Raw genomic sequence first — 22,272 nt, forward strand, 5'->3', positions numbered from 1 at the left:
AAGGGCATGTCCTTTTTCATTGCTGTATCCTTGGCACCCAAACCAGTGCCTGGCACAGAATGGATCTAGGTACCTAGTTTTCTGTTGCTAATGTGATTTTTAAAAAGCTTTTTCTTGTTCTTTGAAAGAAAGGTTACCACATAAATTGGGTTTCCATTTAATCATTCATACAGATTTTGGTTTATGACGTTAATTAGTCTTCACATTGTTGTAGCACTCTTCTCACTTCTTCCCAATGAATCTCGTTTTCATTCATCCTTCTATCCTATCCCTTCCTGCCCTCTGACCCCTCTCCCTGGGCAAATTCCAACCTTTTCATCTTGTATGATGGATTGTCTTAGAGAGTGAATACCTCTCCAGTGTTACTGTTCCCCTTACAAACCTGCCCCTTATATGGCTGACATTTGAGCCACGGATGAGTCAGTTCCAGGGCCGAAGGGTAACCCAGTACGCGTTTTAAAAGTATTGAGTGAATGTCTGTCTTTTGGGTCTCAAATGACTTTGTCTCTTAGAGATTTTTCTTAACTACTCCTCCAATGTCAGTTTGTGTCCCCTGTTTTTCCTTGAAGTTGTGTTTGTATTCTGACCCTATGCTGTTTGGATTTGTCTCCCTCTCACTGGCTCCCTGAGGGGAAGATCCCAACTGTTTTGTTCCCCACTGCCGGCCCGCCCCATCCATTGGGAAAAGATGGAGGGGCTCAGGTCTCCTTTAGGTCTCACGTGACCCTCTCGAGGGGAGGTGGTGGTACCCACTTTGATAGATGAGGAACATGAGACTGAACAGTGGGGGTTCAGGCACCCCATTTCCATCCTTGCGGCCTTTGCTGACCCAGTAAACAGCTCACATTTACTTGCTTCTAGAATTCCCTTGCAAAGCCTCTGATTCGGCCAACCATCTGTGCCCCTGACCGGAACCCTGAGGCGGGTGGCCCGAAATAGCCCACTCAGTGCTGGCAGGGCCGGCGGTCCCCTGACAGGCACCAACTGTCCTTGGAGCCCCCTTCCCTGGGCTTATCACCTCCCTAGGATGTCGGTGGCTGGTGGTGCTGCGTGGTCGGCAGGCCTTCCTCAGTGCCCCCGGCTCTGTGCCGAGTCCTTGCCTGTCTGTCCTGTGTGACCCTGTCAGTGCCTTTCAACTCCTACGGCTGCTCATGCTCCTCTGAGCCTTTGCACATGCTGTTCCCTCCACTGCAACTCTCTGTGCCCTCCTGCTGCTTTGAAAATGATTGCTTTAATTTTTTTTCTGGTACATAAAAATATTTATGTAACATGTATGTAAGTTAAAAGTGCCACCTAGTGAAAACTTGTGAGCCTTCTCTCTCATTTTAAGGATGAAAACGCGGCTGTTAGCTCACCACTCTGCACAGAAAGGTGGAGCACGTGGTTTGACTACCACCTGCAGCGGTGGTTGTCAGTCCTGGTTTTCAAAAAGAGTCCAAAAAGAGTGGTTGTTTAGGTTCACTTTTCCCCTGTACTTGTTTCCTCAGTTTCCTAAACATGGCATTGTATTTTGAGTGACTCCTGGTTCCTGCTTCATCCATGTTGAGTGCATTTGGGCTGATAACCACATAGTCATTGGTTCGAATCTGTCTGCCACTTTGATGGAGAGAGATGAGACAGTCTGCTGTTGGAAGGATTTACAGCTTCAGAGACCTGGTGGGAGGGTCCTGATGAATCAGAAACAACTTTATGGCAGTGAGTTTGGTTTAGATGTTCTAGAGTCTTTCATTGCCCCCTGCATTGTTGGTGGTAGACCTTGAGGAACAGAAATGTGACTCTTAAGGCCACCTCTGAGTCTCCACAGTCAGCCCTAGGTGCTGATTCATTTCTTGTCCCTGAGGCCCGGCACCCCCAGCTCCTTGGTTCTACACTCAGGCACCAGCCCAAGTAAACACTTGACCAAGGGCACACGGGAGTCTGTGGGGCCATTATTTCCGAGTTGGCTGGCAGAGCGCAGGTGGAGGCAGCTGGTCTGGGGACAGCCATTCAGTGAGTCTCTGACTGGAGCCAGGAGTTTGTTTGCTTTTTTCCCTCACCCAGCATCCACCCTCTTGAGGTGGTGTTGAGGCGTGGGGCCCAGACTTCATGATGACAGCACCTATTGTTTACTGAGTGCCGGCCTGTGCCAGACACTCAGGAACACAGGTAGTCCTGACTTGGAACACGGTTCCTGCTTCATGTCTGTGTTCGTGTAGGTCAGCTTATCTTCTAGTTAGTTTTCATTGTTACTGCCTTTTAGTACCAGCATCTTAATAAATCGGATCTTTATCTGTCTTTGGGGGTTGGAAACATAGAAGAATCTACAAGTTAACATCCAGGAGTGTTGAGTTATGCACATAGCACTGTATGTAGTATACATTAGTGGAGATGAAATGTACAAAACCGAAACAGGTGGTAAGTGTGGGGACTACCTGTAATCTCAGCAGCGGCTTCTGGAAGTGTGTGTGTGTGTCTGTCTGTCTGTCTCCCTGTCTCCCTCTCTCTCTCTCTCTCTTCCTCACTGGCTCCATTTCCCGGATGAGGAGATTCAACCAGAGAGAGCTGATGGCTGTTACTTGTTTGGTTGGCAGGGCCAGAAGCCCCTCAGTGGTGTGAGGTGAGGAAGCACCCATCCGAAGGACCCAGGTGCATTTTTTTCCAAATTTTTTTTAATTTATTTTATTATTTTTGTGTGAGTGTACCGTCAAATCAGATCTGACTGGTACAGGAGGAGATTGTCCCTCCTTCCCCGGCAGAGCATCTGGTGGATTCGAACCGTGCGCCTCTGGGATTGTAGTTGCAGCTCCTTACCACTAGGCCACCAGAGCTCCCCTCCAGGTGCATTTTTCCAGAACAACAATGGGAATCAGGTGGTCATTGTCCTCTAGCCCACATGCCTTCGTGTCTGTCTGCTTTGTCTGCCCATCCTTTGATCCCCCTGCGCTAAACCAGCCTTTCTGCCCCCAACCTTTCCCTCCAGACTTCTGTCACACAGCTCTGACTAGACCTGCCCCACCCCCACCCTAATTCACCTGCAGACTGGGTGCCCTCTTTTGGGGGCTGGGGCAGTCCTCCGAAGAGAGCAGGGCTTTGGGCTTTGCAGACTAAGGCACCACAGAATGCATGGTCTCAGCCACTGCCCAACCATTTCATATTACCCAAAGTGGAATATAGCTGGAATCCCCACATATCCATATTTCCATATTCCTTTGGGGAGCTCTATCCAGCCCAAGAGGTCCTAGAGGCTACAGAAGAACACCCCTTCTTCCTGCACACCCCAGCAGAGAGAGTGTTGAGCACCTGTCTTCTCTGGATGTCTCCTCATCACAGGAGTAGATGCGTTATCTCTGCCACCCTGAGGAAGAAAGCTGTGGTAGTTATCAGGCTGCACTTGGCTTCGGGTGCAGTCCTGAGCTGGGCACATGGCAGTGGCCAGACAAGCCCTGCCCTGCCCTCCTTGAGCTAGCTGTCTCCAGAGGCAGTTGAGACGCATGGGTCTTGGACTGGAGTCAGGTGGCCCGGCTGGGTGGGTCTTTAGTTTAAGTGAGGGCCGTGGGTGCCCACAGTGAAGAGGCAAGACCCACTTTTGGCTGAAGTGAGCTTTCGAGTCGGACTGCCTCTGCACCTCCCTCTGTCCCCACTGTTCACTACACACTGCTTCCTCTGCAAAGGGCAGAGGTTGGGGGTACCTGTTCCCCAAATGGCGGTTGTGATCAAAAAGATAGTCAGATGTCATGGTGAAATGCAGCGCACCGTGATGTCTGACTGTGCAAACTTGAATTCCAGCTCTTCCCTCTATCTGCTCTAGGACACTGCCTTAGTGATTTTGTGCCCCGTTTGTCCCTTGGTAAATATTAAACGCCACTCCACAGTTATTGGAAGGGTTAAATGAATACAGAGAAGTGTTACTGTCAGTAGGGATAACAATGAGACAGTACAGGGGAAGTATTACTGACAGGGATAATGGTAGTAATGATTGTTAGTTAAGTTGCTTATCACATAACTCAGAGTCCTGCTGGCACACTGGTTCAGCACTCAGCTGTTAACTGAAAGGTAAGCAAGTTCGCCCACTTGCTGCTCCGAGAGGAGAACATCTGGCGGTCTAGAGAGATTTATAGCTGGGGAAACCTTACAGGCCAGCTCTGCTGTGTGCAGCAGAGGACTCAGCGGTCTATCAAACACAGTGAGCTTTGAGGCAGGCTCATCTTTCCCTGGGGACTTGGAAAGCTTACTTACACTGCCATCAAGTGAAAAGACTCACAGCTGACCCTCCATTGAGTGCCAGGCTGGAAATTGCATAGATTACTCATCTTTCTTCTTTGGAGCCGCTGCTGGATTCGAACTGCCAGAGAGGCGTGACCTTTGGGTTGGCAGCACAGCTTTTTATGGCCAGTGCCACCAGAGCTCCTTGGAAAGCTTATGCCCCCTCTACCTGCACGTGTTTCATTAACAGTCTTCCATAGAGCTAGGCTCCTGGCAAGGGCAGAGGTTAGGGCCAGACCAGGCCACCTTCCTGCAATACCGTTCACTGGAGTTAGCCAGTCTTCCCACGTCTCCACCTGGGGCCCAGGCCTGGTGGCCAGTGTCTGGCAGTGACGTGAGCCACCCGCTGCATGTAACCGCCTGTGTGCAGCAGCCAGCACCAGCCCCCTGAGTCGTGATGTGCTGTTCTGGGGGCGGACATGAGCTCTGCTCCCCTGGGATGCTGTAGGCACCTCCTGGCCGGGAGTAGGACAGTCTCTGCTGGGCAGGAGCATCTTCCTGTCCCCCTCTCGTGGCCACTGTCTTCAGTTCACAGAATGAGCCAGCTTGCTCATTCATACCCATGCATTTACCTGAGTCATTGCGGTGACTCCTGGGCATCTCTGGTTGTGGACAAAGCATGGACAAGTGAACAGATGCTTGCAAGGTCCTGGGAGGAGACCAAGTGTGATGAGGTGTGTGCGTGAGAGAGAGGAGGGGGGAGGGGGCTGTGAACAGCTGCTTTGTAAAGGCATCAGGAAAGGCTTCTCAGAGGAGGTGACTTCAGAGTTGAAACCTGACTGATGACAAGTCAGCCAGGGAAAGTGATATGCATTGTCTGGCCAAGAGGAATCAGTTCAGAGGAGTGGGGGGTGGAGGCAGCTGGAGAGGCAGGCCTAAGCGGGAAAATCAGACAGGGGCCCCATCAGGGAGGTCCTGTACTTGGGTGAGGAGTTGAGGTGTCCCCCTTACTGCAAAGGTGGGGAGGAACTCTGCGGGGCATCTGCTCTGAGGTCTGCCCCTCGAGTGCACTGGGTCATCAGAAACTGTGGGTTGGGCTGTTAGGAATGGGTTTTCCTTTGCTGTCGTGGGGTCTTCCTGCATGGCCTCTGTCACAAGGCCCCCTGTGTGCTGTCCCGGGAGTGCATTTCTGAAGCACAGGCTAGAGATGGACACCCCAGAATGTGCCACCTTGGGCTTATCCCCCTCGCCCCTGCCATGCAGCAAAGGGGCTGCTGTGGTCCCAGCTGGTAGACATGGCTTGTGATGGGGCTGCTGGCTAGGGGGTGAGTGGGAGGTGGGGAGATGATCAAAGCCACTGCCCTCACAGGACTCTGTCCAGAGCAGTGCTGGTGAGGCGGCTCGCACTGGTCACCGTCGCTCCCTGGAACATGGGTGCAGTGGGGTGGGCCAGGCCACACTGTGGGAGGCACCATTGGCTCAGCCCTGCACGTCTGCCGTCAGGGTTGATGTAGAGCCCGGTGCAGGTGGAGGAGTGAACTCATGCCAGGGCCCCTCCTTCTCCCTGGGGCACCAGGGAGAGGGGGCTAAACAGGGCAGGCAGCTGGGGATCCCAGGTCCACTTCTGTAGTGCTGAAGGGCGCATTCTTCTGAGTCAACCCCATGATGACTCTGGAGTCCCCCGAGAGCCAGGCAGCGGGGAGCTGTGGAGTATGAATTGTGGCCTGCCAGGTGATGCATCTCTGGAGACCTCTTTTCATTGTTGGGGCCTCAGTTGTAATCCTGTTGTGGGGCTTTAGTCCCTACCAGGCAGAGTGGGGTGTTTGAGTGTTGACTGTAAGGGCTTCTTGCACTGGCCATGCTTAAGTCACCAACATCACGAACCCGGATCCAGCCTGCACAAGCTCTTGAGTGTGTGCACTCTCTGTCTGTCTGTGTGTGTCTGTCACACAACAGAGTGTTCCTTGACCTGTCACTGCCTCTCCCTCGGAGTGTGGCCTCACTCCTCCTTCTGTTGTTGCTGAAGGCCAGAGAAACACAGGCATGGGGCATGGGAGCCACATGGGGCAGCTGCTTCCTCAGGGGCTTATGATTCTGAGAGCAGACTGTCACTCAAGTCATTGGCACAGGGTCTACCCTGTCCCCTGAGTCACCAGCCCCAGGTGGAACCCTCCCTTACAGCCATAGTGCTGCCTCAGGGTCCCTGTAGGCCCCAGGTTCGAGAGCCTTCTACTTTTTCCGTCTCACTGTGTCTTAGAAACATTTTCAAGTGGACATGCTTACTCAGAGCGGATCCCTGCTTCCCCAGCACCTGGAGGAGGATGGGGGTGGTTCCGGGAGCGTGGGGGAAATTTGCTCTCAGCACCATCACTCCCCTGTTTGTGAATCAGATCCTTATTGTCTCCTTTATTTCATAAAAGCAACTCTTGTGGCCTAAAGAGCTACACTGCCAACTCAAGTTCACATGGTTCAAATCCATCAAGAGAAAAAAAAAAAAAAATCCATCAAGAGCTCTGCTGGAGAAAGTTGGTCAGTTTCTTCCTATGTGGTTTACTGCACCTGAAAACTCACTGGAAGGTCAACTGTAGGTCACTTCCAACTCTACAGTATACACCAGCAGCATTCCATGAAAGCAGGGTCTGGCTTCGGTGTATGGGGCGCATGCACGTTCTGCCGTGAGGAGCCGTGGCTGGTGGTGTCTCAGGCTTGTGATTGCAGGCTGTGTCCCGGGAGAGGAGTTGCTGGATCTAAGGGTACATGCGTGTATGTTTTTGATTGGTGTGGCTAAATTGCTTTCAGAGGGAATTGGGTGAGTGCCTGGTCACCTAGTGGGTGGAAAATGCTGTCTCCGTGTGAAGCCGTGCATTTGTGTTTCTCTTATTGTGAGACTCGCAGATGGCATACAAGCCCGAGTCTCAATTTCCTGCCTTGGGGACTGGACTTAGATTCTCTCTGAGTGGAAGATGGCAGGAGCTGCCCTGGCAGGGGCCCCGCACCACACTCACTCGGCATCTTGCCAGTGTAGCAGTGAAGCTGGGCCTTAGAGAATACAATCCTGCCTCTGCTTTGATCCGGCTGCATGGCCTCAGGCAGAGAGTGGTTGATGGAAGAGATAATCCCTGCTTCTCAGGGTCGCTCTGAGGCACAGAGGTTAGATCTGTACAGAACGTAGCCTGTGACTGAGGCACAGAGGTTAGGTCTGTAAAGATCGTAGCCTGTGACCAGCTCAATGTGGTGGTCCCTGGGAACCTAACCTCATGGAGACCCCCAGGCACAGAGCTGGTGCACAGTACAGGACAGTGTCCAGAGAGGAGCCGAGCTGCTGAGGTCCCTGCTGTTGTGAACCTGTGGGTGTTCCCAGATGGGACCTGTCTTTGGGACCCTTCAGTCAAAGTGCCCTATGAGAAATGCCTAGTCTTAGGGAGCCCTCAGACTCTGACTCTGTGCTCTGTGAGGCAGCGCAGGTGTAGGAGAGGTTGGGGGCAGATTAGGACCTGATACAGACACAGAGATCTACTCTGGTGCAGCTCTTTGCACACCCAGCCATGACCTTGTCGCCAGCACACTTCTCACTGCCCAGAAGAGCCTGCGGCTAAGTCTACGGCCCACAGTCCAGTGGGACACACACCTGTCTCTCAACAGTGATGACCCAGAGTGGCCAAATTTGGAATTAAGGAGCCCAGAGGACCCCTGTCCAAGTTCGGGATCAGGGAGAGGGCTTCCTGAAGGAGGAGGCATTGGAGCTGAGATTTTAAAAATAAGAAATGAAAACATGTAATGCTAGAGGAACAGTGCTAGGTCCAATGAAGCCCTGCACACTTCTGGGAGCTATGGCTGATGACCGATGCTCGGGGCGGGGGCAGGGGGGCAGGTTCCTAGACAGGTTTAGAGGAGCCCTGGTATTTGGTTCCCACTGGACTGCCTTGTCTAAGCTCCAGTCTGGGATGTTTCCAGCACCTCCTCAGGATTACTTTATTACTGAGCATCCTCTTGAGACGCTTCCGTTTCAGCTGAACCTCCGGAGCACAGGGACCAGCCCAGAGTGACCTGGTCTTCCACCATCAGCACAGCCTGGTGTGAGTTCAAACCGTGTTTGCTGCTGTGTTTGCTGAGTGAAGAATGAGAGAGTCCCTGAGTTGGGATTCTCTGGGGTTCTGAATGCTGGAAAACCTGACTCAGAGTAGGTTTTGCACAGAGAAAAAAATGTGTTATTCTATGGGATTTTTAATAGTTTAATAGACTTCAGGCCTGGCAGAATCCAAAGTCTTACAATGACAGAATTGCTTTTACTTTGAGCAGCTTCCTTCTCACGTAGCCCTCTCCTTGGGGAGGGAGGGAACTTCCTTCCTGATAGATCCAGCCTAGAACCTGGGACTGGTAGTGGCAAGTTCTAGAAGGGTCACCTTCCTGCAGGGTAGCACTGTGAGGGCAGTGGGGTGCCCTGGCTGGTCTGTCTGGGTAACTCTAGCAAACATCTCAGTCAAGGTCAGTCTCAGGAAGGCCACCTAGTGCTCACTGTCCACCAGGAAGCCACTTCCTAGACAGACACAGATGAAGTCTTGCAGCCCTGAGAGCTTGCCTGAGCCCTCTAGCCCTGCCTTCTACTGAAGCTTCGCCACCCTCAGTGACCTGACTGTGGGAGGAGGGACACTAGGGTGAGGTGGGCTGCCTTGTTCTTTGAGAGCCAGAGTTGCATGTGGAGACTCAGTGTCCACTGTCCTAGGTGGACCAGGTCATCTGGTAAAAGTCTCATTCCACTTCGGGGCCATCTGCCTGTCTGTTTGCTCTCCCTATTTTGGTCCCTTCTCCACACCAGGCCCTTGCTGTGCAGTGTTGGAAGCACAGCATAGACCATATCGACCCCTCCATGCTGTCCTCCAAGTTGAGGGAGGAGTCAGACCCAACTGGGCCCAGGGATGACCTAGAGCCTTCATCTTAGCATCTGTCAGGTGGGGAGCCTGTTAAGTGCTTGGTTTGGTGGGCACAGAATGATGTCATCAACGGTAGCAAACAGTTCTGGGAGCTCCCTGTACATTGGATAGGGCATGTGATATGGAGCACTCCAGGCCCTTGAGAGGTGGAAGAAGGCCCAGGAGGCTGTAGGGATGTGGGATTGTCAAGTGTGGAGCAGGTGTTTGAACCCGGGCCCTCGGGGCTGGGTGGTGGTGGTGATGGTGAGTCAGACCAAAGATCTGTAGTCACGCTGCCTGATTCCTCCTGTGCCTTCCCTAGACTGGCAGTTCTGGAGAATACTGTAGCAAGGGTTGCTTTCTCTCTTATGTACATTGGTTCTGTGCAGCACACGCCAGGACCCGGACGTTTCCTGTGTCGGCCACTGCCTTCCCAGTCACCCAGGCCAGAAACCAGAGTCTCTCATTGGTTTCCGTCACAGCCCACCCTGCCTGGGTGCTGAATCCTCGCGCACGGCTGCCTTCTGAGCGCCTGCGCCACTCCTTCCAGAAATGACATACGAGGCCCGAGTGGGCCAGCTGTGCCTTAAATAGGTTTTCTGCCTTTTAAAATTATACTCCTATTAGAAATCTAGAGAGATTGACTTTTTGAGAATAAGATTAATGATTTCTTTGAAATCAAACCTCTCACTTAAGACAGAAGAACAGCAGCCTGCGATAGATGGATGGCTGTACAGCAGCATGTAATAGATAGAGGACTGTAAAGTGACGGAGGTTTTCCCCAAATGTGAATAAAGTTCTGTTGGCACCCAGTCATGCTCACTTGTTACATGCTGCCTGTGACTGTTTTCTCTGCACTGAGTTAAACAGTTGCAGCAGAGGCCGTATAGATTGTGAAGCCTAAAATAATTATTATCTGGCCCTTTCAGAAAAATGTGGCCACTTAAGGTGAAACCAAAGCTGTTTTGACCCTATAGGACAAAGTTGTTGTTAAGAACAGAGCAGAGTAGGGCTGCCCCACTGAGTTCCAGTGGCTACAGAGGCCGGCTGCCTCATTTTTCCCCCTTGAAAAAGCTGTGAGTTGGAATTTCAGAGCTTTTAGTTGGCAGCAAACGCTTAACCACTGCCCCGTGGAGGCTCCTTGTAACTCCTGACGAGACTTGACAACTGTGCATGTGTATGCTTCAAGTCAAGTCTGCTCCTTCTGTCTGTGTGCACTGCCAGTCTGAAAAGAGATTATGCATGACAGCAGTCTGGAGCAAGGGGTGCAGTGCAAGGAGGGCAGGGGTGGGGATGAAAATACGCAACAATGAAAATAAAATATTTTCCATGTTAAAAAAAATCTTTCGGGGAGCTCTGGTGGCCTAGTGGCAAGGAGCTGCAACTACAATCCCAGAGGCGAACGGTTCGAATCCACCAGATGTTCTGCTGAGTAAGGAGGGACAATCTCCTCCTGTACCAGTCAGATCTGATTTGACGGTACACGCACACAAAAATAATAAAATCTTTCAAATAGCAGGCCTTTGAACTGTTTCACTCATTAACATGATCAGCCACGTGACATTCTAACAACCTAAAATTTGTGTGAAGCAGAACAACTGGGACAGGAGAAATTAGACACTGAAGCCATAAGAACCATGAAATGGCCCCAGAAAAGATGTACTTACCCCTTTCGGAAACATGTTGTGGAAAAGTCGATTTATCATCAAGACCGTGGAGAGCTGACATGTTCACTAGGGCTGCCATCTTTGAGCAGGGCATCATGGTTTTGAACTCTGCCAGTCAGGAAATTTGATTGCTATGCAGCAGACACACTGCTCTTGATTTCTAAAGAAAATTAAGTTTCTAGCAGGATGTCGGCACCTAATTTTTCCCATTCTGGTTAACATTCTGGTACAAATCTGGATCTCTCCTGCTTTCTGTCTGTCACATATGTTTGAAGCAGGAAGAACTGATTTGAATGCCTAAATAAAGAGTCTTTCTTGAGGAGGTTAGAGGATTTGGTGAGGTGTAGCCAGCATGAGGCCTAGTGAGCAGGGAAAATGCTCACAAGAGCTTCCTGGGCTGCTTTCTGTCCCTCTTAGTCAGCTGCCCAAGGATGTGTCAGGTTGTCAATATAAGAGAGGAGGTCTCCCCAGTCTCCCCTATCAGAGCAGGAGGCCAATTGGACTCGAGGCCTGTTACCGCTCTGCTAATATCCTGGGCCCCAGAATCTTCACAGGGACCCCACTCCTCCAGAGTATAGATGATGCTCCTATGGCTCCCATCTCACACAGAGAACAAAGTCCTCGCCGAGGTCCGCTCTGACATTCTCACTTCCCACCCTTACCTCGCCTGTCCACACAGTGGCCTGTGTTGCTGTTCCCTGTGCACAGGCACACAGTGGACCCCGCCCTCCCGCTCTCTGTTAGTGTCTTCTTTGTCCCCGCTAGGTGATTAAGCTCCAGCCGGACTGGGATGGAACATCATGTCACATGTGTCTGAAATGGGGATACAGACCCCCAACTTGATGGTTGGGCCCTTGGAGCAGGCTCCCCTCCCTCTGCCATCACATTGGGGCCCTCCTCACGCACATGTCACACATAAATGGGCCAGCCCTGCAGAGGATGGTTGTTCAAAGTGTGCTTGTCCTCAGAATCTCTGGGGTCTCAGAACCTGGCCCATGGATCTTCAGACTCTGTCAGGTCCCCATTTCACCTGGTAGATACACAGTCTGGGCAGAGGGGCGGTATGAGGAGATAGATCCCAACTCTCCTGCCTCTGGACTTACCTGGACACCCCCAATAGTATCCCCATTGGTTTGTCATTTGCCACCTGGCCCCCAGAGCCACTGAGCCCCAGCGCCATGTCTCCTGTGGGCTTATTACCACCTGGGCAGCTGCCTGCTTGTGGTACCCACTCCCACCTCTGTCACCCAGCCCGACTGTGTCTGGAGGGAGAGATCCATAGGCCTGCAGCTCCGCTTGTCACCTGACACCTGGTGTCCGGTTTCTCTCTGTCCCTTTGTCAGGGCCTCAGCGGGGACGGGGAGGAGGCAGGCTTTCTGCTGCAGCAGATCCAGTTGCACCACCAGCCCTCTCCGTGGGCGGCTGGAAGCCCCCAGCTCTGCAACCACGCTCACATGCCAGCTGCCTTAGAGCTCTGTTCCTCCCTCTGTGTGGCTCTCCTCCTCCCTGTGCTCCCCCGACCCGGGACCCGTCCTCTGGCCCTCGGGCGGCCAGCAGAGAAGGAAGCAGCTCTGGTTTCAGTGCAGACCGGATCCAGCGTGTGCTCCAGCTCTGCCTCTTCTTGGCAGATCACTTGCCCTCCTGGGGCTGGTGTCCCCTGATTTCACACTAGGGGTGCAGATGAAAAGAGCCTGGGAAAGCTCTTAGCATGGTGCCTTAGAGTCAGTCCTCAGTGCTTGGAAGCGGCCACCACCACCGCCATCAGCCCTCTCCAGTGTTCCCTGGTGAGGTGACTTCACCCAGTGCAGCTGTGCCCTCATGTCCCTTATCTCCTGCCACCACAGATGTCGTTTTTGGTGGGATGGGTGGGGTGGCAGCTCTCGTTGAGCGTGGCCTTAGCAGGGTGAGGGGTGAGATGCAGGCCTCTGATCCCAGTCATTCATGCTGCACGTCCTCCTCTGACCCACACTCATGAATACACGCAGAGCACGCACATTTTCTCTCCAGAACACTCATATATTCCCCCTCTTCTACGACTACAATTTGAACTCCTGGCCCTGCCAAAGTCGGCCTCTGAGTGCTGCATTAGCTTCCAGCACGTACTTTGACATGTACCCACCTCACATCCCTGTGTGCCTGGTGGTGCCTGAGGCTAGGTCTACAGTGCTCTTGATCGTGGCCTTGCTCTTGGACCTGGCATGTGCTGGGAGCTGCCAGGGAGCAGAGCAGGTCCCTGGTTCCAGCTGGGGTGGGGGCCACACAGAAACTTATACTGCTCCAGACCCTGACTGTTAAATTACCACAGTGGGCCTGTAAGTGAGTAACATTTAGTCCTACTTTTCAGATAAGGCAACTGAGGCACAGAGGGGAAATATGAGGCAGTCTCCCTGTTAGCAGTCTCAGAAAGTAGCTGGAGGTGTCCGTGAGTCACCAGTGGTGAGGTTTGCCTATTTTGGCAATAGATTGCCAGGTATTTCTTCTGAGGAACTTTTTAGGGGAATTTGAACAACCCACTCCTTGATTAGTAGCTGAGTGCACCCAGCGACTCTTAGCTAATTATGATGCTGTGAGCTATAATTGTTGCCCCTCTATAAGTTACTTTAAGCCCTAGGCCCCGTCACTGGAGCTGGCTGCTTTCTTCCTTAGTGACTCTGACCGCTGGCCTGGACTCGGCCGCATCCTCACCTGGGGAGATGCCCTCACAGGGTTAGAACTGTGTAGGCACCAAGTGAGAGTGAGACTGGAGAGGGGCTGTCTGTCTGCTGGGTGGGCAGCACTGTACAGGTTTGCGGAGAGACTCGTGTGGGCTCCCCAGAGCCGACTGACAGCTGGGGAGCTGGGCAGCTGGTGTGGCCAGCACTGGAGCCCTCCAGGGTTATATCCCCTTGTCGATTTGTCTTCATTTCGTGTTACGTCTTGTCCTGAAGAAGGTGCTCTGGTGGCCCATTGATAAAGCACTTGCATTCTCACTGGAAGCTTGACAGTTAGCACCCACCAGCCACTTCTTGGGAGAAGAGTGAAGCCACTGCTTCCTTTAAGATGCCAGCCCTGGAGCCAGCATGGCAGCCTCACTCTGTCCTGTACGCTCCCTGTCAAGTCAGAATCGACTCAGCAACAATGGTTTCTCCGTGCAGGGCCAGATCCAGATTCCAGCCCTGCTGGCGACTCTGCGTGTGAACTTGGGCAAGTCCTTGACTGTGGACCCCTGTGCCTCAGTCTCCTTCTCTTTACAATAAAGATGCACCTACTTCACTTAATGCATGCAAAGTGAATGGGATAATAGCAGCTCAGAGGGCTTTGTTCTTGCCCGCACTGCTATTACCTAGCCTTTTTCCTTGACTTTTTAGGCTGTAATTAATTTCATACATAGGGTTTTCAAAGGCCTGTTATTTTGGAGGTGAATGATCAATCCTTCCTTGTCTATCTTAATTTGGATGCTCAGCTTTAGAACAATATCTGACAAGATAAACAATTTACTTTGAGAAAGAGCAAATAGATTCAGTGTTGGTGCCCGCCCACCCCTCCCACCTTGGCACGTGTTTCTTGTCCTGCACCTTTGCCCGCTCCACCAGCATCCCCTTCCGCTCCCTCCTGCCCAGCCAGCACCTCCTTGCTATGATGGCTCAGGCCCCAAGTCACTTCCGTGTGTTGCCTTGTGCTGCTTCTGGTCTTTCCCACTCCTGCCAGTCTCGTGAGGTTAAGAAGCTACAAGTCCAAATCCCAGGTATTAGAGCTGTAGTACTTGAGAAGAGTCTTGAACATACCATGAACTGCCAAGAGAACAAACAGAAGTTGTCTTGGAGAGGTTGAAACCAAGCTGCTTTTTTTAAAAAAAAATTTTATTATTATTTTGTGTGTCTGTGTACCGTCAAATCAGATCTAACTGGCACAGGAGGAGATTGTCCCTCCTTTCCCGGCAGAGCATCTGGTGGATTCGAACCATGCACCTCTGGGATTGCAGTGCACCTTCTTGCCACTAGGCCACCAGAGCTCCCCCAAGCTGCTTTTTGTAGGCAAGGATTTTGAAGCTCTGGTTTGAAGCGCACGTACTTCATACTTTGGGCACGTGGCCAGGAGGGACCAGTCCTTGGAGAAGGATATCATGCTTGGAAGGGTGGAGGGGACAGCGCAGGAGAGGAAGACCCCAGATGAGATGGATTAACAGACAAACTGGTAATGGGGGTAAGTGTGTCAGAGACAGTGCGACTGGCTCAGGATAGGGCAGGGTTCAGAACTACTGTACATAGGGTCATCGTGAGTCGTGGGTGACTTGAGGGCACATAACAGCAAAAGTAACAATTAATTTAGTCTCATTCCTATGCAGTAGTAATTGTATCGTGAATAATTGTTTTGCTCTTTTTATTAATAAATAAATGAATGAATGAATGAATGCATAATCATTAAGATGCATTCATTTACAAGCCCCCAACACGCTGCAGTGTCACCCTGGTATCGGCACCTGGCCTTGGGAAACACTACTGGCAGAGTGGGGAGGGAGATGAGGGCAGCTCTGGGTCTCAGAGTCGGCTCCATACACCACAGCCTGCACAGTGGTGGGCATTCCCTGAGTCCCGACCTGCTGCCTTTGTTGTGTTACTTTTGTCTCTGGAGGGACCTTGAAGACACTTCCCTACTATCTTTTAGAGTATCTGCCTCACCTGCCTACTCTTGGTCACCATTTCCCCTCTGTAAATGGGTGGGTGTAAATGGTGGAACTCCAGGCTGTGCCTCAATCTGAACTCTGTGGATGCCAGAGAGGTATCAGATGGCTGAAGGGGGTGTCAGATGGTAGCTGTGACATGTGGGTGCTTCTGGGTTAGAGACCTGGGCTCTGATCTGAGAGACTGGACAGGGGAACAGCCACCCTTCCCCCTAGCCAGGCTCTGAACTAGTCTCGCCTCCCAGCCAACCCCACCACCCACTGGGTCAACCTCTGACCACCACACTTGATTGTGGCACGTGAGCTGCAGGTAAATGGTCCCTAGAACCTGCAGGGCTCGTCTTCACATGATCTCCTCACCACCCTTGCAAGTAAGCTCCTCTTATCTAAGCAGTGCTTCATTCTTTAGTTCAGAGGGCCCCTCTGACTAGAAGCTGGCAAATAACAATTGAGGGTCAGTGAAAAGAGGAAGACCCTCATCAGGGTGGGTGGGCACAGTGGCTGCAACAGCAGCTGAAGCCAGCTTCAAACACCAGTGCTTCAGTCTGGTGCGCATGGGGTCTCCAGGGTCAGACTGATGAGATTGCACCCAAATTTCCGGTTTAGACTTGAGGAAACAGCAGGTTAGAGTTGAGAGAACTACCCAGAGTCAGACCCTAACCCAGGCTCTTGAGGCGCCCAGGGCTGTGTGGAGTCGGCCCCTTGGACCCACCACCCTGCAAGGCAGTTCCTTTATTGTGTTCAGTTGTTGCCCCAATTTTGTATTTCCCTTTTAATTTTTTTAACCTTTTAATTGTAGTTTGGGTGAACGTTGACAGAGCAAATTCGTTTTCCATTCAACAGCTTACACACGTGTGTCTTTTGACAGCAGCATTCTTCCCGCTCCTCCCTGGGAGCCCCATTTCCATTTGCCCATCTGTCCTTTCCCTTGCTGTCTTCTGACCTGTGTTTTGGGCAAACACTGCATTTTTGGTCTTGTATAATTGATTGGTCTGTGGAGTGCGCCCCTCCTTGCTGTCGTTACCCACTTTATTAGCCTGTCTCTTCTTTGGCTGAAAGCTGATCCCTGGGCTGAGTTCAGTTCCAAGTTTGAAGAATGTGTAAGGACCAGTCTCAAGGTCCTTTTTAATTTTTAAAAAACATTGATACACAATTTTAAACTTTAATGTGGTCAAGTCTGTTGATTTGCTTCCATTTGTGGTTTCTGTCTTTGATGGCTTTTGGGGTCAGATTGCCCTGTCATGTCAAAATGAGCAGTTAGCCAAGTCCTCTACTTCATGCTTTCATCTATATTTATATTTAATTGAATGAAATAGATTTTGAAACCTGTGAGAGAGGGATCCAATTTGTCTTCCACCCACAAGTAGTTGTTACTCGTCAGCGAACTCCTAGGGACCATGTGATCTGAACCTTGTGCTGTGCTGTGTCGTCCTTACCGTCTCTGAGGTGCTCAGGCTCGCCGTCACAGCCACTGCCAGTCCATCTCATGGAGGGCTTTCCTCTCATTTCTCCAACTCTGCCACCTTTCCCAGAATGATTACTTTTTCTAAGGACTGGCCCTTCCTGACAGCATGCCCAAAATATGTGAGAGGCTCCTTGCCTCTGAGGAGCACCCTGGTTGCACTTCCTCCGGGAAAGATTTATTTGTTCTTTTGACAGTCCCTGGGATACTCAATACACTTGACCAACACCACGGTTCAGTGGCATCAATTCTTTGATCTTCCTTACTCATTGTGCAACTTTCAGATGCATGGAAGCAATTGAAATGTGTTGGCTTGGATCAGGTGTGCCTTAGTCTTTAATGCAGCGTCACCTTGATGAGGATAGTTGTTACCTGGTACTAGAAACTGACAAGTTAGATGGGGATGTGGAGAGACTGGAACACTCACCCTTTATTGGTGATGGTTGTTGTATTAAGAGGCCTCGAATCAAGTATGACTCTTGATGACCCTATAAACAACACATCTGAACCCTCTCCTATCCTGTCCTGTGCCAACCTTATCATCTCTGAGATACTTGAGCCTGTTGCCAAGGCCACCAATTAAGCTCTTGGATTGACACAGAGTTGAGGTATTCCTCTTTTTCACTGACCGTCCACTAAGCCTCATGTCCCTGTCCAAGAAATAGCCTGTCTTAACAACATGCCAAAAGTATGTGAGATGACTCAGCGTCATTGTCTTTGACTCTGCGATGAGGAATACTCTGGCTGCGCTTTCTCCAAGACATATGTCTGTCTGTTCTTTTGGTTTATGTTTGGTATTCTCCAGCACAGCAGCTCAAAGGTGTCAATTCTTCCTTCATCTTTATTCATTGTTCAGCTCTCAGATGCATAGCAGGGGATTGAAAAATACCATTACTGGTGGGATTATAACATCATGCTGTGAAAACAGCTTAGCCATTTCTTGGAAAGTTAAATATAGAATTGCCATGATACCCAGCAAGCGTGCTCTTGGGTTTATGTATGAAACTTGAAGACAGAAACACTTAACAGATACATGAATGTAAGTGTCCATAAGAAAACTGTTCATAATAAACCAGAAGGTGAAAACAATCCAGTAATCATCAGATGAATAGACAGAAGAGAGTGAGCGGAAAGGGAAGAGAGAGAGAGAGAGAGTGTGTGTGTGTGTGTGTGTGTGTGTATGTGCGCGCGCGCGCATTAACAGTCCCCAGTTTAGAAATGAAATCTGTTCCTAAGTGTGTCTTTTCGTGACTACTGAAGGTAAATCAGGACAGGTACACACAGTTTTTATTTTTGTTTCAATTTACTGATTTAACCATATTGTGGCCTTGGGGCACACAGGACTCAAAACACTGGGGCTTTGTGAGGAATTTCTCCCCACACTCATGTCTGCTGCCCTCTGATGGGAACCTGCCTAACTCTGTGGATCTCAAGACACCAGCTTCATCCCACCAGCACCAGTGATGCCCTCTGGATGTGTGTGACCTGATTTCATTCAAAATCCACATTAATCCCTTAAAAATGTCATTCTAAATATTCTCCATTATTTGAACACAGATGCTTCAGCAAGTTTTTAAAAAGCAGAAAACAAGTCTTGAAAGGGCTAAAAGCCGCACACGCAGCCAGTGAAGGTGATTGTGCTGAAGAGTTTGTTGCGAGTACGAGTAGGAGCTCATTGGATTGTTTCACAGCGAGGGCAGATTTATATAACATTCAAAGGCGAGTGTGAGTTGTCCGATCCGCCTGACATTGTAACAGGACACAGCCTGTGTGTAAATGCCCAGGAATATCGGTCAGCTGTAAAGAGAAACTCAGACACATGCCATGACAGGGATGAACCTGGAAAATGTTTTATGAAACGTCAGACACAAAAGGAGGCATATTGTGCTCCCACTTGTGTCAAGTATTTAGAATAAGCAGACACTTGGTAGATCGGTGGTACCAGGCTCTGGGGCTGGGAGGGGCTTGTGCACCAAGGGTCAGACTTTTGGAAAACAGGTAGTGATAACACTTACACAGTGGTGATGGGCTTATTGTCACTCAGTTGTGACATTAAAAGTGTTAAAATGGTGATTTATTTTTTTAAAAAATGTACATTTTAGCATCGCATAATTTGAAACTCATGCACAAACTTCTACAGGCCGCTCCATTGCTGAGGAGTGTGCCCAAGAAGGCCCCACTCAGGGAACCCCACTTCTGATTTGCAGAGAGCTCCGTGCCGGCCGGATGTGTAAGGGGGCCATTTGGGAAACCTCACCTCCATTCCACAGGTAGTGCCCAGCTCTGAGGTGGTGATGCAGCCACCCCCCAGAGGTGCTAGGACCGGCTGAGGGTGCGCTCTCCTGGGGGGGAGGGCTAGGACTGGGTGTGGGTGGTGTCCTGTCCCTGTAGGGTCTGGAATGCCTGGCACTGTGCAGTGACCCAGACAGCTCCAGCCCTGCCACCCACAGGCACACTGTGCTCAGAGTGATTGGCAGCCTCAGTTTCCTCCTAAAATGGAGCCAATCAGAAATGCAATCCAAGCCGGAGGGATTGCACCCCACCCCCACCCCCAAGTACTGTCTATGTCGGTGGCCCTGAGATTGCGCTTCGGTGGCTGCTTGACCATTGGCTCAGCTGTTCACCTCATCACGCTTTCCAACATTTTCCACCAGGGCACACTGTCCCCCCTGCCCCCTCCTACTCTTTTTCTAACACCCGAGTGTCGAGGAGAGCCTCCATCCACCTGTCCAGCCGTCTGGTAACAAATGTGCTTTGATAACTACTGTGTATCGGACCCTGCTGGCAGTACTGGGGACATGGGGGTGACAGACCTCAGGCACCCTCAGGGGTTCACACTGTGCAGTGGGGGAGAAAGACCGTCCCTAGGCAGTGAGGACTCCAAGTGGGCAAGGCTGCAGTGGAGAAGCCACAGGGTCACCCACTCCAGCCCAGGCAGTCAGGGAAGGCTTCCTGTAAGAGAGGACGTTAACAGTAATGCCCCAAAGGTGCTGTTGAGTTTGAATGTTTAACTTAAAATGAGTCCTGCTTAGTGCCACTTGGGATGATGATGGCAGCCCACGCGTACTTGTCTACTTTGGCCTTGTTCCATGTGACAAGGCCAGCTCAGCCTGAGCCCAGGGGCCCTTTGCTGAAATGTCTGTCCAGGGCCAGGTCCTCACCCTTGGATCAGCCAGTAAACCTGTGGGCCTCTCCTCAGGCAAAACATAAGACCCATTAGGTACCAGTGGAAAGACAGCGTAATAATAGTTTTAAGGTGTTAGTGACTATTGTTGCCTGTTGACTCAAGGTGACCAGGTGCTGCAGCAGTTAAAAAACCAGGGGTGCTAACAGAAAGATTGACTGCCCAGAACCTTCAGTCCCTCCCCCACCCCCATCCAGGAGAAAAATAGGACAGTAGTCTGCTTTTAGAAAGATTCCAGCTGGGAGCCCGGTGGGGCAGCTCTGGCCTGTGGGGTCCCTGTCAGTCAGAATTGGCTTCTGAAATAGCAGGATGGGTGGCAGCCCCAACATAAACCAGAAAGGCAAACCCGCTGCCGTCGATTCCGGCCCACAGAGATCCTCCCTCGGATGGCCTCCTCTCTCCTGCCACCAGCTGCTGGGTGCAGGCCGCTCACCTTTGCTGTACTTAGCGGGTGTTGAGTGGTTAACATGGGCAGTAACTATCACGGGATGTGAAACTCCTCTTGGTGAAGGTCACAGGATCTTCTGACACTTCCCTGTGTGCCCGAGTTCACGAGAAGGACATGCTAAATTTCACTGGGGGTGGGGATCATTTCCCCCATTCAAAGTCAGGGTCCCTGAAGCCCAGACCCCATAGCCTTGGTTGGACTCCCTGGGGCTGCAAGAGGCCAGCAGACACCTGGGGAAGCTGGTGACCCCCAGCTACTCCCTTAGCCCCCCCCCCCACTAAAAGTAAGGTTATTATTCTACTTTGAAATCTGGATCAGACAGACAGACTCTGGTGGCAACCACAGCCCGTTGCTGACGCTTCAGACCGGGAGGCGCTGGCAGAAGCGCTCCATAGAGAACGCTGCCCGCTGGGTTCAGTCAGCACGGGGTGTGCAGATACTGCATCTGTGCAGCTTGTGAACATGCTGACGCCAGTGGGGGGGACTCTAACTGCAAAACCAAGACCTCCACTAAGGTTGCAACACCTAGGGAAAGCCCGTCCTAAGGGGAATAGAGGGGAAGAAGCTGCAGGCCGGTCCTTTCCTCCAGCCCCACCCCCATCCAACTGGGGTTCATCGTACACATGCTCTGCAGCCCCTGCGCTTAGTGAACAGGAGGCTCTCTGGGACTTTGGGGTGCATTTACGAAGCACCAGAAGAGGCAGATCTATGAACAGACAGCCTAGCTTTCCTGCTCTGGAGCCTGTGCAAGCTTTTTCTGCCTCCAGGCTGGGCCATCCTGCTCCCACAGGGACCAGAACTTGTTGGTTTGGGGCACAGCCCTTCACTCATTCTGTGAGCCTCTGTCCATTATTACTGTGAGCTTTTCTCAGGCCCAGCTGCTGCTGCGGTCTGTGCCCCTGTGTCTGGGGTCCCTGGTCTAGGATGGAGTCCTGATGATGCACTGCTGCTGAGAGGCCACATGAGGGTGCTCTTGAGACTGTGCTGGATCCCAGCTCCACCTCCCCACGAGCCAGAAAAGGGGGGAGGAGTACTTTCACCTAGAGTGAAAGGGGAGAGGCAAGCTTCCTTAAAAATAATTAACACTTGGGTGGGACTCTTGGCAGGCACCTGGGGGCAAGGAGGGGGCATGGCTTCCGGTGGAGGCCCTTGAGGGGTCTGGTTGTCACAGTCTGGTCCTCTGTCCACAGCCCAGAACGTGACCGTGGATGAGGTCGTTGGCGCCTACAAGCAGGCCTGCCAGAAGCTCAACTGCAGGCAGATCCCCAAGCTCCTCCGGCAGCTCCAGGTAGAGGTTACAGGGCAATGGGGTGGGGGGCAGCTGCAGGACACCCACACACACCCAGCCCAGCCCCCCAGACAGAGTGAAGGGTTGGGGCGCCAAGCAGCCTGTGTAAGAACAGGTTAGAAAATCTTTTCCCCTCAGTACACTTGATGGTCTTCATCGTATCATCAGCCCCTAGCCGCTGAGTGAAGCCCAGCTCAGAGCAGCGCCGTAGTACAAGGTAGGGCCGCACAGCGCTCCCTAGAGCTGTGGTCTCTGTGGGAACAGAGCACAGCATCTTTCTTCCCCAGAGAAAGTAGTTCAAAGAACAACCAATCCTTCTTAAATATCTAAGCAGTACAGAACTGTCTAAAGTAAGACATTTACGGTGTCTGTCACCCCCTACAAAGTGTCCCCACAGGGGGGAAATCACACATAGAGATATCTACCCCTGACTTTCTTAATTATGAAAGTAATAGACATTCTTTGAGTTTT

The 22,272-nt window shown here is 51.4% G+C and overlaps 1 protein-coding gene across 2 annotated transcripts in view; it reads left to right on the forward strand.

Moving 5' to 3' along the window:
- PPP1R37 (protein phosphatase 1, regulatory subunit 37) overlaps window positions 1-22,272 on the forward strand; it is a 46,235-nt gene that overhangs the window by 16,485 nt on the left and 7,478 nt on the right. For both annotated transcript variants that reach the window (XR_439018.1, XM_006901222.1), the window contains exon 2: window positions 21,704-21,801. Coding sequence is in view for 1 of the 2 variants with exons in the window: in XM_006901222.1 (XP_006901284.1) it covers window positions 21,704-21,801 (98 nt within the window). In the remaining variant the exon portion in view is untranslated. The remainder of the gene's footprint in view (window positions 1-21,703; window positions 21,802-22,272) is intronic.

This window comes from Elephantulus edwardii, unplaced genomic scaffold, assembly GCF_000299155.1.
Source record: "Elephantulus edwardii isolate Elephantulus edwardi_28Jun2011 unplaced genomic scaffold, EleEdw1.0 scaffold00315, whole genome shotgun sequence".
NCBI lineage: Eukaryota > Metazoa > Chordata > Mammalia > Macroscelidea > Macroscelididae > Elephantulus > Elephantulus edwardii.